The sequence below is a fragment of the Sander lucioperca genome, chromosome 21 (assembly GCF_008315115.2).
Source record: "Sander lucioperca isolate FBNREF2018 chromosome 21, SLUC_FBN_1.2, whole genome shotgun sequence".
Lineage (NCBI taxonomy): Eukaryota > Metazoa > Chordata > Actinopteri > Perciformes > Percidae > Sander > Sander lucioperca.
This window is the reverse complement of record NC_050193.1, coordinates 21,203,127-21,219,905: the sequence shown is the minus strand read 5'-3', so window position 1 is coordinate 21,219,905 and position 16,779 is coordinate 21,203,127. Positions and strand designations below refer to the sequence as shown.

General features: G+C 40.7%; 2 protein-coding genes across 4 annotated transcripts; one reads left to right on the top strand and one right to left on the bottom strand.

Annotated features, from left to right (window-relative positions):
* The first annotated feature begins 2,709 nt into the window (after window positions 1-2,709).
* alg1 (ALG1 chitobiosyldiphosphodolichol beta-mannosyltransferase) lies at window positions 2,710-10,431 on the top strand. 2 transcript variants are annotated; one of them, XM_031318723.2, is made up of 13 exons: window positions 2,710-3,041; window positions 3,349-3,426; window positions 3,536-3,639; window positions 3,929-4,077; window positions 4,359-4,448; window positions 4,896-5,009; window positions 5,322-5,443; window positions 7,334-7,372; window positions 8,184-8,243; window positions 8,329-8,439; window positions 9,202-9,316; window positions 9,704-9,779; window positions 9,999-10,431. In XM_031318723.2, the coding sequence occupies exons 1-13, from the start codon at window positions 2,750-2,752 to the stop codon at window positions 10,128-10,130; spliced, it is 1,482 nt and encodes a 493-aa protein (XP_031174583.1). In that variant the 5' UTR covers window positions 2,710-2,749; the 3' UTR covers window positions 10,131-10,431. The 2 variants fall into 2 exon arrangements, with proteins under 2 accessions (XP_031174583.1, XP_031174582.1); XM_031318722.2 differs by having other exon boundaries at window positions 3,349-3,441.
* eef2kmt (eukaryotic elongation factor 2 lysine methyltransferase) lies at window positions 10,399-16,760 on the bottom strand. Of its 2 annotated transcripts, none has more exons than XM_031318745.2 (8): window positions 16,688-16,760; window positions 14,540-14,602; window positions 14,371-14,451; window positions 12,180-12,281; window positions 11,802-11,935; window positions 11,420-11,649; window positions 10,701-10,838; window positions 10,399-10,538 (listed from the first exon to the last, which is right to left on the bottom strand). In XM_031318745.2, exons 1-8 carry the CDS (start codon window positions 16,724-16,726, stop codon window positions 10,438-10,440), a joined length of 888 nt encoding a protein of 295 aa, XP_031174605.1. In that variant the 5' UTR covers window positions 16,727-16,760; the 3' UTR covers window positions 10,399-10,437. The 2 variants fall into 2 exon arrangements, with proteins under 2 accessions (XP_031174605.1, XP_031174604.1); XM_031318744.2 differs by lacking the exon at window positions 16,688-16,760 and adding an exon at window positions 15,351-15,513.
* Window positions 16,761-16,779: the final 19 nt, after the last annotated feature.

Genomic DNA, 16,779 nt, shown 5'->3' with positions numbered 1-16,779 from the left:
ATAAATAAGTGACAGTCAAGTTTTAAAGTTTCAAGTTTTATCATATAACATATCTTTACATTGTGCAGTAAAATGCTTTGTTGCCCCCTCCAGTTCAGTGCTTGACCTAAAAATACAACCAAAATACAATATACACAACACAGTCTCAGTAAAAGCCTTTACAAAAGGGAATACAATCTATCAATTATTTAAGGTGAGACACTACAGGTGAATAGGCTAAAATTTTAAAATAATAGATATCTCCATGAAACTTCCTCAGTTGATTACTTACACAAGTATATAAAAAAAATGTATTACAAGTTTTTGAAATGTGTATGTTTAATTATGCAAATTATGCATTTTCTCATTAAATATGCGCAAATTTGCATATATTTTCGGTAGATAGATCTGAACATATGATAAAGCCAGGTGCAAAATTCTTTTTTCATTTTGTTTACACACAAGATGAAAACAAAATTACAGAGGGATTTCAGGATATCTGCTTTCATTACCTAGGAAATCAAAATATACTGTACATAGCCCTAAAAAAATTGATTTTCGCCATGTTTTTATGCTTAAAATGTTACATAAATCAGGGCAGGAATGATTTATTAACAAATCCCTCTGTAAATATCTTCAGAATACTACTAAGTGTATAACTGGAAAGTTTGGTGTACATAGGTGCTACACAGGCTGAGATGTTTCTACTGGAGAATGACAAAAAACTCATTTTGAGAAAACGGCATTTAAAGATTTAAATAGTGGAATTTAATACATTTCTATTGGAAAAATTGCTCAAAAACAGAATAAATGCTCAGGCCCTTAGTGATAATAATATAGAATATTTCAAGCTCATGAAAATTGATTATTTAATAAAATGGCAGGCATATAAGGCCTACAACTACAGTAACTTAATGAATTAACATTGGCGTATCATGCACAAAGCTGCAGACAAAACCCACGCTGGACAGTTGTATGGACACAGATCAAGACCAACAGTAGCTGTAACAGCTTTTTTTAAATCTAATTGTCCATTCCAGCACCATATGTATTTTAGCTGTGCTTAGACTCTAGACTATGTTTTGCACTGGCAGCTGTGACGGCCTCAGCTTTCGAGGTCCTGAGCATATCAGTTTCTCTCATTGAATTGACCGTCACATGTGCTCTGAAGCCACAACTTCTCCATAACAGAAAGCATAGCAGAGGCACCTTCATTGAAGGTGGAGATGGCCATACTTGCTGCTGCTCCAGCTTACTTTTCCCACAAAACAGTCCCCTCAGTCAGCTGATGGTGAAGATAACTAACCAGAACCAGTCCCCTCAGTCAGCTGATGGTGAAGATAACTAACCAGAAACAGTCCCCTCAGTCAGCTGATGGTGAAGATAACTAACCAGAACCAGTCCCCTCAGTCAGCTGATGGTGAAGATAACTAACCAGAACCAGTCCTCTCAGTCAGCTGATGGTGAAGATAACTAACCAGAACCAGTCCTCTCAGTCAGCTGATGGTGAAGATAACTAACCAGGCTCCCATCAGCATTGGTTCATAACACAACATAACAAAACTAATTATGACTCATTCAAAAGACCAATATTTAGAACATCGGAGAAAGCAAACAAAGTAGACTAAATTATTATTTGACAGATTATCTTCACACTGTCAGAGATACGAAGAAGAGACGGATCCTGACTAAATACAGGCTCAGTGACCACCAGCTGGGTCAGACAGAGATACACTTCCTCACTCCCCACGGGGAAAAACTATCTTCACTAAGAGATTTACACCTTGGAAAAATAGCCTAAAAAAGTTAACACCAGAAGAGAAGCTGGTAGTTCTCCTAGGAGAGGTGACAGCAGCTCCACTGACAGCTAAACATGGATCTGCCTGCCACAGCCTGAGGGACTCACACCACTTAGGATCCCAAAATTACAGATCTGTTTAGTAGCCTATTATATAGTAATTATATTATACAAAACTGTATGAGAGAGAGAGAGAGAGAGAGAGAGAGAGAGAGAGAGAGAGAGTCTGTCTGAACACTCCTGTTTTCTGAACGATAGTTTAAACATCGACGTACTATGTGAAGTCATTTCATCATCTGCTGTCTTAGTTTGTGATCCCCTGGGTCTTCTTGCTAATAACAACTGTTTTCTTCTTCTCTGAGGTGATTTTCGGCCGTTTTCGACGCACTTCTTTCAACATTTTGAGCTACCGCGGAAATGTCAGAGCGCGTCACGTGACCATTCTGAACGAATCACGTTGTCAGAAATTGGCATCAGCCAATGAGATTGCGCATTTTGAGTTAAATCCCCCCTTTTACTTTCACGATTGGTTGCTGATAAAAAGGAAATGACCATATTTGGATCCGACAGCATTGTACAGGAGAAAGAGAGCTTTCCAACGGTGTATGTGATGACAGGGTGCAGACAGCGATCGCGGAGCAGCGCGATGATTTAGAACGCCAACTTTTGTTGAATTTAGGTGAAATCTACCGCCGCAAACAGACAAAGTGGAGTAAAATAAAGACCTAAATGTGTATTTCGGACTTTATTTCACCACAAGTCTGAAAGAAGACATGTTATTGAAGACAAATAGCCCAAAATCTCAAAATTGACCAGTGAAAAAAAAACGATGTTTTTGCCTGCCGTGTCTCGCCTTAAGAGATTGTTGTGTGATGAACACGTTTTTCTTGAACGCATCATAAAGTCTGCGGTCCCTTTAAACCGGATCTTGTCCTCCTCCACTGAGCCACGTCATCACATATCACAACAAACATGGCGACGCGCTGCACCTGCACGGCTTCTCTGGCTGTGTTTGCGCTCATTGCGGCGCTTTTAATTGCATTTTATACCGCAGGTTCAGGTGTAACGTGCTCGGCTGTGTCTCTGACTGTTGTTACTGTACTGGTGTCGCTGTGGTTGTGGAGTTTGCGGCGGCGGAACGGCGGTACAGACCGGCGGGTGTGTGTGCTCGTGTTGGGGGATATCGGTCGCAGCCCTCGGATGCAGTATCACGCTCTGTCCCTCAGCAAGCACGGATATAATGTTACCTTTGTCGGGTTTTTAGGTAAGAATGAAGTTTCATACTGTCATGTATACATTAATCTAATTCCCTAACAAACTTCCCCTCATGCTATTCATCAATAAGCGCCATTGTTTGCAGTGTCACAACAAGGTAGTGAAGTAGAAGTATAAAGTAGCATACAATGGAAATACTCAAGTTAAGTACAAGTATGTCAAACGTTTGTACGTTGTAAATTTCTCACTCCTCGAGCTGAGCAGCGCATAAATAATAAGAGAACATTAATGCAAAAGTCCACAAACATCCTGCATCAGTTGAGCTGTAAAAGTCATGTATTCTTTTCTCATTTTAGATACCAAACCTCATCAAGACGTGCTGAGAGAGGAGAAAATAAGCATAGTGCCCATAATAGAAGTGAAAGGTGTTCGAGGTAACTGGAAACATGGTATTACTCTCACTGTGTTGGGGATTTTTCCATGAGTGATGAAAAATGATTAAGTCGTTTTCATAAAGGTGCTTTGTTGCTTCTTCTTTTCCAGGGGGACCAAAAATCCTCACGTATGTGACGAAGGTGATCCTTCAGTGTCTGCAGCTCCTGCATGTGCTGCTGAAGATGGAAACCCAGTCTCATATACTGATGCAGGTATATGTTCAGTTTGCATCTATAGATGGATGGACTGCATTTGAAAATTAACCAGCAGGCACTTTTTTTTGCCTTTTTATAAATAAAGAAATGAATGATCCAAACTGTGAGTAGTTAAGGGTCATATACCAGTATTTGTATTAAATTCTGATTTTATATTTTGTCCTATTTACTACAAATCCACCTCAGATTAATTAGAGTGCATATAACCAATAAGTAACTTGTAACGAAATACTTTTATTAAGTGACTGTAACTCTGTCCCTGATAATGACTGTGTTTGTATCCCAGAATCCCCCGGGCCTGCCCAGCATTGCAGTGGCTTGGCTTGTGTGCGTCCTGCGCGGCAGCAGATTCGTCATCGACTGGCACAACTACGGCTACACCGTCATGGCTCTGAGCCACGGCCAGACACACCCGCTGGTCCGACTGGCAAAGTGGTGAGTACTGGGAGGCGGATGTTGGCACTTTACTGTTTAGTTTTTAGATAGATTAATAATAATGACTAGGGACTAGGGTTTACGGAAACCAGTCTGTGGTTTCTTGGCTGTTACCTTGAGATCACAAATTAATGTGTGGTGCCATGCTCCTTGTGTTGCTCAGTCTACAAGAAAACATATTCTTGAACTTTATATGTTAAATAATTTCTGGATGTCTAACGTGTTAATATGGCCCAAAAAGTCACAAAATACTCTGACAGTGATTTTTCTTCTTCTTCCAGGTACGAACACTTCTTCGGCCCTCTGGCCACTCACAACCTGTGTGTTACCAATGCAATGAAGGTCGACTTGCAGAAAAACTGGGGCATCAAGTATGATTTGTTTTGCACTTATCATGTTATAAATATAACACAACGTTCTGAAGGCTCACTAGCAGCCTGTAGAGGCTGTTACGTTCTTCACAACTTTACTGAACAGTGTGAAAGTGATGATTTAAAGAAACAACCCAGGGATATTTACTGAGGATTTGTGGTCCTTCTTTAAGTGCAAAACGAAATAGAAAAACTGTGGTGACGCAACATGTCCCTGATGAAAAGTTGGGTCAGACTTAGTAAATATCCCCCATATTTAGCTTTGAGTCTCACCAGTACTGGAGCTAAAAGTTTGTCCCATCTGGGGGACAATGAATATCCACAGTTAATTTCATGGCGGTTAGATTTAAACATGAGCTGGAAGATAAAACCCTGCTATACCTTTCAGCCCCAATTATTTTAACTGTATGAAGGGAAGTGAAAAGCGACCGTTTTGACTGTTTGCAGGGCGACGACTCTGTACGACAGACCTGCCTCCATCTTCAGAGAGACTCCACTGAAGCTGCAGCACGAGCTCTTCATGAGACTGGCCAAGGCGTATCCTCAGTTCCAGAGCAAAGAGTGAGAAACACTACAGGAACATTTCACGTCTGTTTTTAAGAGTGCCACCGAGGCATTTTGTCCAGGAAACATTATATATGAATACGTAGACATTTTCTCTCTTTGTGTATCTTCAGCGCTGCTGGATTTATGTGCGTTATAACCAACAAATGCTTTGTTCAAAGCCACAGAGGTTTATTTCAAACTTCAGTCCAGATCTTCAAAGTTTCCAAAGACGGGAACATACAGTATAAGACACTGGCGTAGCTGCACCACACTGGTTTACCCTGAAGAGCACACACTGCCATGACTCACCTGCTGTGTGTTTTTCAGGTCTGAGGAGGTGGAGGTGCAGGTGGAGAGGACAGTTTTCTCAGTTTGTGACCTCGCTGGAGACACTGTGACGTTGAGGACGGAGCGACCGGCGCTGCTGCTCAGCAGCACCAGCTGGACAGGTGAGAGGAGGAGGCTTTCAGAGTGTCATGGAAAAACTCAGGAGCAGCACAACTCATTTCACATATGTGAAGAAGATTCTAGAGATTTTGACGAATTACACAGGAGCAGTTAATGAACACTCAATTGAGGAGAGAATTAAGCAGGCGGTACAGTTTAACCACGACGTGTTGTTGTGCATTGCATCCCAGTTCTCTGAAGTGCCTGTCTTCCTGAAGGTGTATTTAAACTCATGCTGGAGGCGTTACGTTTAGCTGAACCTTTAAGGTAAACAAATATATTGCAGGCGCCTAAACATGTTAAAGCCTAGTTCAGCCACTCTCTCTGGGAAGTATGCTGAAGTGTGGCAGGCCCACCGACCTCCAAAAGAAGACCGTCATGAAACAAAACATCCCCTTATCTTACAGCTGTGTACACTCCTTGAATGTGTAGAGAGACAAACATAATTATACATGACCAGGTTTGGTTATTAGAGACTGGCAGAATATTCTCGTCCCCTGACCTGTGACCTATGAATGACCTGATGTTGTCTAAAAGCAGATACCACACCGGGCCGATTATCGGCCGTCGGACAGTCTGGCGAGGTCAGTGACTCGAGTCTGTTCGGTGTGTTCTGTGCCGTCGTCCGTTGGAGGAGCTGTCATGCTCAGTCGGAGACAGGGCAGACGGGACTCACCCGGAAATGGCGATCGGAATGAGCGTGACTAAGCCTCTCAAAATATGACAAAAATCTTTTAAACTGACCTTTGTCGATCTGAAATGAAGACAGATTCAACAACTGCTTGGCCTATTTCTCACTTAAAATGTTTTCAGAAACACGTTTCGGTGAACTATTTTAGTACAATGCATAGGTTTTAAACAGGGAGGGACGGTAAATCTGTCTCCCCAAATTTTGACCAATTTGGGGAGACTGATCAGTCCGACTGCCTTTTCTGCCAATGGTCGGCCGTCTGGTTGGTGTGTAACTGCCTTTTCTTTAGTCTCATCACACCACAACATGGTGTGTCTGGAAATTCTACCACACAGAGGACTTACTGAATCAACAGCAACATTTTTTTTTTTTTTTTTTTTAAACTGTAGATGAGAGAATGATACCACTGATTCTCACAGGCGTGGATTCATTTTTGGAAACTGGCTGCACACTACAACCAGCAGGGTTGGCTATTTTCTTTTAACTGTATGCACATTAGGGTGCCATTTTGCAGAAAAACTGATAATGAAGTATGATGTGACCAAAATATTACAAGTCACTAAAATCTGTTATCAGATATTTGTTTTCCTGCAATTTTTTCAATATGCAGTGCCGCAGGTTTTGTATGAGGGGACATCCAGTTGTAATAATAATAATAATATATATTTGTTCCTCTTTAAAGAAAGGCTACGGTTACAGTAGAAGTTAAAAATCATGCCAGAAAAGGAAGTTAACCGAGATATGGCAGGCAACGCAGTGTGTAGTTTTGTTGTCTGACGAAAGGTACTGTGAATACTGATGAATAGTTTTTAGTTTGGTATTTATTTATTCATATAACATAAGGTTATTTTTAACTGTAGATGAGGGAATGATACCACTGATTCTCACAGGCGTGGATTCATTTTTAGTAGCAGGCTGCACACTATTACTAGCAGGGTTGGGTCCTTTTCTTTAAGCGGTATGCACATTAGGGTGCCATTATGCAGAAAAACGGACATTGAAAAAGTGATGCTGTGGTCGTGTGTCAGAAAGTGTTTATTAGAACTGAACCAAACATGGTTTGGTTCTGTGCTGTATGAATAAATCACTTCACTGTTTTCTGATATTTTTCTGATTGATGAATTAATAATGAAAATAATTAAATTTGAGCGTGTCACTGTCGGTATGTTTATAATCAAACAAATGCTCCTTCTCTCCACAGAGGATGAAGACTTCTCCGTCCTGCTGACGGCTCTTGAAGGTACAACAGTTTCCCTTCTGGACTGTGAATGGGTTCCACAGTGGTGGAAGGAGTACTCTGATATTTTACTGGAGTAAAAGTAACAATACCAGTGGCCGGGTTGGCTCAGTGGGTAGAGCAGGCGCACATATACTTGGAGGTTTATGCCTCGACGCAGAGGTCCAGCATTCGAATCCTACCTGTGACGATTTCCTGCATGTCCTCTCTCTCTCTCTCTCTCTCTCTCTCTCTCTCTCTCTCACACCTAGCTGTCCTGTCAAAATAAAGGCAGAAAAGCCCAAAAAATAATCTTTAAAAAAAAAAGTTACAATAACACATTGCAGAAATACTGTTAGAAGTAAAAGTCCAGCATTCAGAATATTACTTCTGTAAAAGTATTAGCATCAAAATATACTTAACGTAACAAGCAAAAGTACTCATTATGCAGAGTGATCCATTTCAGAATCATATATATTATATCACTGGCTTATTTGATATGAATTACCGATGCATTAATGTGTCAGCTGCTAAAGCTAGAGCTCATTTTAATAACTTTATATACTGCTGGGTAGTTTAACCTATACAAATACATAATCATTTATTCGTTTTATATCATTTGTATCAGTAATCTGAATCTGGAAAGTAACTTAAGTTTTTAAATAAATGTAGTGGAGTAAAAAGTACCGTTTCCCTCTGAGATGTACGTAGTGGAGTAGAAGTATGAACTAGCATCAAATGGAAATACTCAAGGAAAGTACCTCAAAATTTGTACTTGAGTAAATGTACTTAGTTACTTTCCACCACTGACTTGTCTCCTGTTTGTTCTCAACAGAGTACGAAGGTTTCATTGGAGGAGGAGCTTCCTTACCATCTTTAGTTTGTGTGATCACAGGTAACCCTCTGCTGCCTCACTGTTTGTCCACATCTCATTTCAATAAAGTTTTAGTTTGTGTGTGTGTGTGTGCGTGCGCGCGCAGGTAAAGGTCCCCAGAAGGAACACTACAGGAAGCTGATTGACTCTCTGCATTTGGAGCATGTGAAGATCTGCACTCCCTGGCTGGAGGCAGAAGACTATCCGGTCTTGTTAGGTAAGAATTGATAAACATTAGGGACGGTACACTCACTGTGTGTGCGTTTAACCCCTCTCAGACTTTTGATTGATTTAATTTGACCACTTAAATATAAAAATATGAAACAGTACTCTGTCATACATTAAAATATATAAATAGTCAGGGATGACACAATAAAGCCCAAAGACTTATTTCCATTGTGGTCCCTATAAGGACAGGGGGAGAGGGCAAGAGGCAGCAGATCACACATCAATCATTCATCATACATTAAACAAATTCATCTATATTATACAGAAAAATTAACAATAAAAATAGGTAATGACTATGATTGGCACCTAAGCCATACTTTCAAACCCTGTTTAAAACTGCCTATGCTTATTACTGTCTTGCGTGTACCAGGTAACCAGTTCCTAAGGGTAGTTCCAGCATAAGAAAAGACTGTTTGCCCAGGTTAGTGTTAGATCTAGGGGGTACAAAATCTGTTGAGCTACCCCTAGTGGAGTACCTGTGAACTTAATTTACTCTATTAAAATAATTTCTAAAAAGACCTGCATCTCTTTATGTAAATGTGGAGGCAATGTGACATGTCAGGCTCACGTCACAGCAATATGACACGACCAAAGTCTGAGCTGTCTGAGGGAACGTCGTTGGAAAATTGGGAAGTACGACGTTCCAACCTGAGCGGGCATTAAGCTGGCGGTGAACGCTACAAGATGTTTACACTGGAAAGAGCACAGTTAAACATGTTATTATATGGTTGTTATATGTTTGTGTTGTCAGGTTCAGCAGATCTGGGCGTTTGTCTCCACAAGTCCTCCAGCGGTCTGGATCTCCCCATGAAGGTGGTGGACATGTTCGGCTGCTGCCTGCCCGTCTGCGCCATCCACTTCAACTGGTGAGCTCCATCCAGGCTGTTTTAGATTTTACATACAAAAACACAGAGCATGAGCACGATGAATACAGCAGACTGGAAAATACGCTTACGGAGCTCTAAACTTTAAGTTTTTGTTTTTGTTTTAATTTAGGAGAGTCCATTTGTTGTACTGAGATGATGTGTCCTCCGGCTCAGATTTCTGAAGTCAGTTATTATACTGTTATAGCCGGTAGAATTGAGTTGTTGACATTCACATTGCTGCATTTTTTAGTAGATGATTTATGAAAGATTTGAATCAAAGGAATTCAAAAATAAACTGAATGGCTCAGACAACCTGTTAAATTGTTACTGAATACTGAAATGTGTTTCAAAGCTAAACGGGGCAGTTTCTTTTCTTTTTTTCCTCAGTTTACACGAGCTGGTGAAGCACGAGGAGAACGGATTGATCTTCAGAGACTCTCGGGAGCTCGCAGAGCAGCTCAAGGTAAGGGGGAATACCTGCAAAACTCCAAAATACAGACCCACGAACATGAACTGCTGGCTCGTGTTAAGGAACGACAAAGAGCATTCAGTAATTGTTAACTCAAAGATTCAGCGCTTCACTTCTGGCTAGGATTTAATTCAGGGTGTTTAATAGAGGTATACAACAAAGAATATAAACTGGGCCCAAGCAATGGTAGCACTTTGTTTTCCTTGTTTTCAGTCTCTCCTGTCAGAGTTTCCTGGTTCAGGCGGCAGACTGGGAGTGTTCAGGAGGAACCTCCGCACCAGCAGAGGGCAGCGCTGGGACGACAACTGGGACCAGAACGTCCTGCCTCTGATCTCTGCTCCCTGATGGGACCCCAGAGTGGGACTTTAATGACCAAAATGTGTTAACGGGGATGAACGGCAGAGAAGTCGTGTTAGAATATTTGGGGTGAAAGACAGTAGGTGCATCTTTTGTTTTAATGTCTTGTAACATGAAGGTTGAGGATTCTTTGGATAATTTGACTAACACCCAGGTGAGAAACTCTCCACCTGTAAGAAAAAAACGTTTCGTTCCAGCGCTTTTTTTCCTCCTTCAGAGCACTTGAATGTATAAAAAAGGACACTTTCATACGATGTACATTTGTAAATAAAATCTTTATTGCGCTAGAGTTGTGTCACCTGTACAGTTCAATCATTTCTATAGCAGAGACTCTGTTGTAAGGAAACACGTGGCTGACGGCTCCTGTCATCACACAATGGCTGATTCCTGCTTTTTCTGTCAAAAGGAAACATTCAGTGAGGTAACGGCATCCCAAACGTATCAATAAGTAGAAATTAAACAACACCAGCCTCATCCATAAAGACTGGCAGTTTGGCTTCCCTTTAACAGCAGAACTAAGACTGACTTTACTGCCACAGATCTTCAGAAATCTCTTACCGAGCCGCTGCTTAAAGCCGCCGTACGTCTCCTGGTTTCTTATGGTGGAGCAGATGAAGACTTCAGGAGACGAACACCTCAGGATCTTGGACAGCATCTTCACCAGACTCTCTGCAACATCTGGGTCATACACCACATCTGCACCACAGGGAAGAAACATCTGCATCATGCATGCATGACAATGTAGTCTTGCATTGCCAGACCTTCCTCCACAGCGCTGCGGAGGAGGGTCTGGCTAGTCAACACACAGCATTCCGAGATGGGAGAAAAATGTGCTCTGGTTTATTGTCATTTCTTTAAACCAATCACAATCGTCTTGGGCGGTGCTAAGCCCCGGACACAATGACGGTGCCTCTGCAAAATAGCCTCGGGAAGGAACTTGTTTTGGTGGAACGTGTACGTTCAAAAGTAGTTTTAGAAGTGCAACAGAAAACTCAGATTGGACAGATAGTCTAGCTAGCTGTCTGGATTTACCCTGCAGAGATCTGAGGAGCAGTTAACCATAGTCCTCACAAATCCACTAGAGTTTAAAATGCCAACACAAAGAAAGGGGAAGGTGAGGGATGTCCGGCCTTAAAAGAGTGACATCCGGCAGAATTTCCGGCGGCACCTGAACAATCCCAGAAGTGGAACGTCGTGGATATAGACTAGACTGAATGAGGCAGGCGGCTGACTGTATGTTCTCTGTGGAGTTTACTTTACGAGACTGATCTGCTGACCTGCAGCAATGACCGTGTCAGCCCCGATCTGTCTGATGTGTTCCTCTGTCGCTGTCGTCCAGTCCATCTCCTCCACACTGTGCTCGCTCAGACCGTTGAGCCGGACGTTGTCTCTCAGTTTCTGCAGGACTCTGGGGTGACAGTCGCTGAAGACGTATCTGTTGGGGCTGCAGGAGCGACAGATGGTGATGCCGGTCAACCCAACACCGCTGCCCAGCTCCAGAATGGTCCTGTACACCGGAGAAGAGGAGAGGGCAGATTAACAATGCAGTCAGAAATCTGAGTCTTTAAGAAATTTTTTTTTTTTTTTTTTAATTAAATACAATAATTTCTTTCTTTCATAGCTGAAGTTGTTCTGGTGGTGGTTTTAGGGGTTGAATACCTGCCAGTGAAGGCCTGCCGGTGATCCAGAGCCCACTCTGCCAAGTAGAGAGCGGCCTCCCAGGTCACCAGGCCGGTGGTCCCCTCTGAGATCAAAGCTACGTTTTCCAGCAGGCTGACAGCGTCACCGCTGGGCTGCAGGACAAAACAACCAGATGTTAAAGTCAGGAGGGATGGTATTCATGTCTTGTCTTGATGACATTTTGGATCCCCGGGCAGAACTGAACCAGTGATGTCCTGTTGATAATCATTTATCTTTTAGAAAAGCTCAGTATCATGTTACAGCTTTAAGAAAGACTGATGAAAGTCATCCTATATGAGGAAATACACCTCTGTGTTTATTTCCTGGCTGTAATCCAGTGAATGATGTGTTTGGTACCAGTAAGTAGCTCTTGTAGCACTCGGTCGCGTCTTCCGCTCCTACCACTTCAGCCAGAACGTCGTACAGCTCGTCAAGAGGATCGCAGCCTGCAGCCTCCTCCTGGGGACAAATCACACAAGAGGAACTACGTCACGTTTGTGTAGGACTGGGCAATATACAGTATCAATATAAATCAATATCGTGATATGAGACGAGATATCTAGATTTTGGATATTGTAATATGACACAAGTGTTGTCCTTTCCTGGTTTAATAGGCTGCATTACAGTAAAGTGATTTCTGAACTCACCGCAGTTCTATTATTTTACCCACTTAAAGTGCTCACACTATGCTTTTTGGCTTTTTCCCTTTCCTTTATAGTGTTATATATATCTTTTTTGTGCATGTTATAGGTTTACAAAGTGAAAAAGCCCAAAGTCCACCCCAAAGGGACTTACCATCTCCTACAGACAGCACTGTTCACAAACAGCTCTATTGTAGTCCAGCCTTTACTTCCGTGACGAACGTGCGTCACTTTCTAACACGCGTTATAATGCTCGCCTAGCTGCTAGCGTGGCACGCCCTCATACTCTGCTTCTGACTGGCTAGTAGTCCTTACCTAGCTACTGAGCATGTGTGACTCCCAACAAAGATGGAACAGAAGTGTGATGTCTCACTCTGTAGCTAAAACAGAGAGCTCAACACACAGGGTGAAAAGAGGAGCTGCAGCAATGTGCAGTACAACAAAAATATGGTGTTTTCTGAAAATTAAACCATGTAAACCTATTCTGATATAACCTCTAAATACAATTATGCACCTGAAAATGAGCATAATATGAGCACTTTAAGTAACTATATCCACATCACTGATGATAATTTATGACAAACTGCATTGTGTACATATTTTGTGAAAGCACCAATTGTCAACCCTACACTATCGTCACAATATCGATAGCGTGGTATTTGGTCTAAAATATTGTGATATTTGATTATCTCCATATCACCCAGCCCTACATTTGTGTCCACATTTGTAGCTGTGTTACTATCTACAGTAATGGTTTGTCATGAATACAGCAACAAAGTGGAGTCTAACTACCAGGGCTCTAGTCTCGCATTGCCAGACCTTCCTCAACAGCGCTGCAGAGGAGGGTCTGGCTAGTCCACACAGCATTCTGGGATGGGAGAAAAATGTGCTCTGGTTTATTGGCCTTGCTTTAAACCAATCACAATCGTCTTGGGTGGCGCTAAGCGCCGGACGGCGCAACGGCACCTATGCAAAATAGCCTCGGGAAGGAACTTGTTTTGTACGTTCAAAAGTTGTTTTAGTCGTGCAACAGAAAACTCAGATTGGACAGATAGTCTAGCTAGCTGTCTGGATTTACCCTGCAGAGATCTGAGGAGCAGTTAACCATAGTCCTCATAAATCCACCAGAGTTTAAAATGCCAACACAAAGGAAGCCCCAGGGAACGGATATCCGGCCTAAATGAGTAAAATCCAGCGGAATTTCCGTCGGCAACGGAGCAATCCCGGAAGTGGAATGGCGTGGATATAGACTACCAGGGCTCCAGAACACGTGGGCTGGACTATGAACTATCACAGACTACAGAAGGACAACCAGCAGTGCTTGGGGTAATGTCTGCATCTCTCCAAGATGAACTGAACACTTTTTATGCACGCTTTGAGATTTACTTCCTGGCTCTGGAAGAACAAAAGACCCAGAACCGCTGCCCACTAGTTATATCCTAGTTCAGCATTCAACACCATTAATTAATGCTAAAGTTGCATTACCAACATGCTAGCGTTAGCACCTAAGCAAATGTTAAAGAAATAGTTTGGCATTTTGGGAATTATGTGCATTTGCTTTCTGGCAGAGAGTTTTGTACACTTAACAGAAAAAAGAATGTATTGATTAATCGAGAACTTAACTAGAAGATTGATTGATTGATTGATTGATAATGAAAGTATTAATTGTCAGTTGTAGCCATAAATAACTGAAAATTATGAATTCAATTGACTTCTTTTAAGAAAGTTTCTCTGGTAATCAACAACTGCTTTTCAACTAAACTAAGAGTCTCAGAATTCCTATAATTAGTCCCAGATGTCATCATTATTTCCTGGAAACTTTAAAGACATTAATTATTAGGAAATAATGTAACCGCTGTATGTGAATGTTGTTCCGAGACAGACTGACTGACTGACAGACCACCCACCCGTCTGATGAGCTCAGAGAGGAACAGCTTCCTGTATCTAAATGATGGTGGAAACTTCCGGCACAAAGAGTGAAGACACGTCTGTCAAAAACACAAAAGACACATTGTTGTTTATTTGATTGATAACTGATTACAAGACTATGAACGATGAGTGTGCAGGCTGACTTACCTGTTTTAGGATGTCTGAAATCAGGTTTGATGATTTGTTGCTTTCAAGATCTTTTTCTAAAAACTGAAAAGTAGAAATTATCAGTTAGAAACTACAGTATGAACTGGTTTGAAGCCTTTAATGATGAATGAATAATGTTAGTGTTAAAATTAGTTTCAGAATTAAGAAAAACTAAATTCAAATTAATAAATGTTTTCTCACTAATTTGACGGTCTCTCAGAATTCCTCTTTTTTTAGCAGCCTTTTGACTCTTGTATTAAAATAAAAAAAATCTTCCACTATTTACTTTATATATTTAACAGATTATCAATAAAGACATTGATTTTGTTATTAATCATTCACGTCGTTTTTTCAGTACATCATTAGAGTATACCACCCTGCATTTCACTACACATATATGGAGGAAATATTTATTCATACACATACTGTTTGTGTATGTGACAAATACAACATTTTATTCAAGCCACTCTTATTTCAAATGTTAGAATTCAACCTTAGGTCTCTTACGTCCACAGTCTTTTTGCAAACTGGACTGCAGTCTAAACAGAAGAATGTTGAAGTTATTTGTTTAAAATCCGACCTTATTACCCAAACTTTGCAAAAGAGTCTGCTAATTTGTGAAATACTTATATATGTTGTGTTATATACTGACAGTGAGCATGTTTACCACTGAGCAAGAAAACACGGCTCGACCTATGTTATACCGTCTATGGAATTAGACATTTCTGAAAGAGTTTGTAGCGTGACATTCGCTTTGTTTTATGTTTGGAGCCGGGCTAAAAAAAAGTTGCTAGCACGTAGTCATACTCACGGTCCAGGGAAATGAAACCATGCGACTCATGGCAAAAAAAGACACTTGAAAGTCCCGTAAAATATCCATCTTATTTACTCTTTTACTGTCTGAGGTTTGGTTCTGCTCTGAATGCTCCATGTTCAACGTGTTCACTGTTTACTTCCCGCTTACCCACAAGGCAATGCTATCGTTTGTCGCTAGACCTACTGGGTAGTGTAGTTTTTCTTTATATAAATTAGTATATTGGTCAATAAACTAAATACAACACACTGCATTTGTAAAAGAAAAAATAATAATAATTAAAAAAATAAATATATATATATATATATAGGAAGTAGTCTAAATGGCGTTAACGCATGCAATCAAAAACAACTACAAGACAATAAATAAATAGCCTACAAAGTGTATAAAAAGCAGCACTAAGCCATTAAAGAAATAGGCCTAAACAGCCCTTGAGAGGACATTTTTTTACTGTCCGCGATGTTTTTTGTTTTGATGTTTTTGTATTGTCCATTCAGCAACTTGCCCTTATCCAAACACACATTTCTCCCAAGGGAGACAAATAAAGATACCATGACCCTGACAAGATTTGAAGAGGAACAACATTTTAAAAAGGGGGGAGGGAAAGTTATGAAATGTTGTGTGATTTTAAAATCCACCCCAAAACACACTGGCATACAGTGTGAGGACATTAAAATAAGAGGGACACGTTCTCTTGCCATAGGAAAGACAGTAACAATGTTTTTAATCACATTTTGTTTCAATACACACAGCTACAATAACTCTTTTTTTCTCCCAGTAGGCTACTATCTGTCATTGTGGCAAGACATTTTGCCCTGAAGGGTGTAACGTTAATAATCATCAAGAATATATTTTGTTATTTTTAGTCTGTTGGAGGTTTTTCATCCCGCTCTTTTCTTGCTGTGTCACTGCAGAAGGATATAAATCTCTTTACAGTTGGGCCAACTCCCCATTCACCAACAACTCTGACAGCAGCAGCACACACACTCTGGGCATTTAGTGGTGAGTAACAAGCACATTATTATCATTACAATGTATGATGATGATGACGACGATGCCTTGTTCTGTTTTTTAATTATTAGGATTTTTTGACATTATTGCATCTGTAACAGTTAAAACATGAAATAATCAATACAATTAATTAATGACAAAAAAAAAAACGTTTTTGACTTTTTTATTTAAAAAATGATCATTTTTTTGACTTACAGTTATACATTAGGACTGCTTTTACAGTGGTGCCCAAACATAAGTAGACATATTTCTGTTTATTAGAAAAAACTATTACTCCATATAGTCACTGATGTAAAACTTACTTTGTTTTATATTTTGCATACTGTAGTGGAGCTGTCCCAGACTCCAGAAATCCAAAACATATTCGAGAGAGACGACAGAAAATGTTATAATCAGCGTAAATAAACTTTTCATA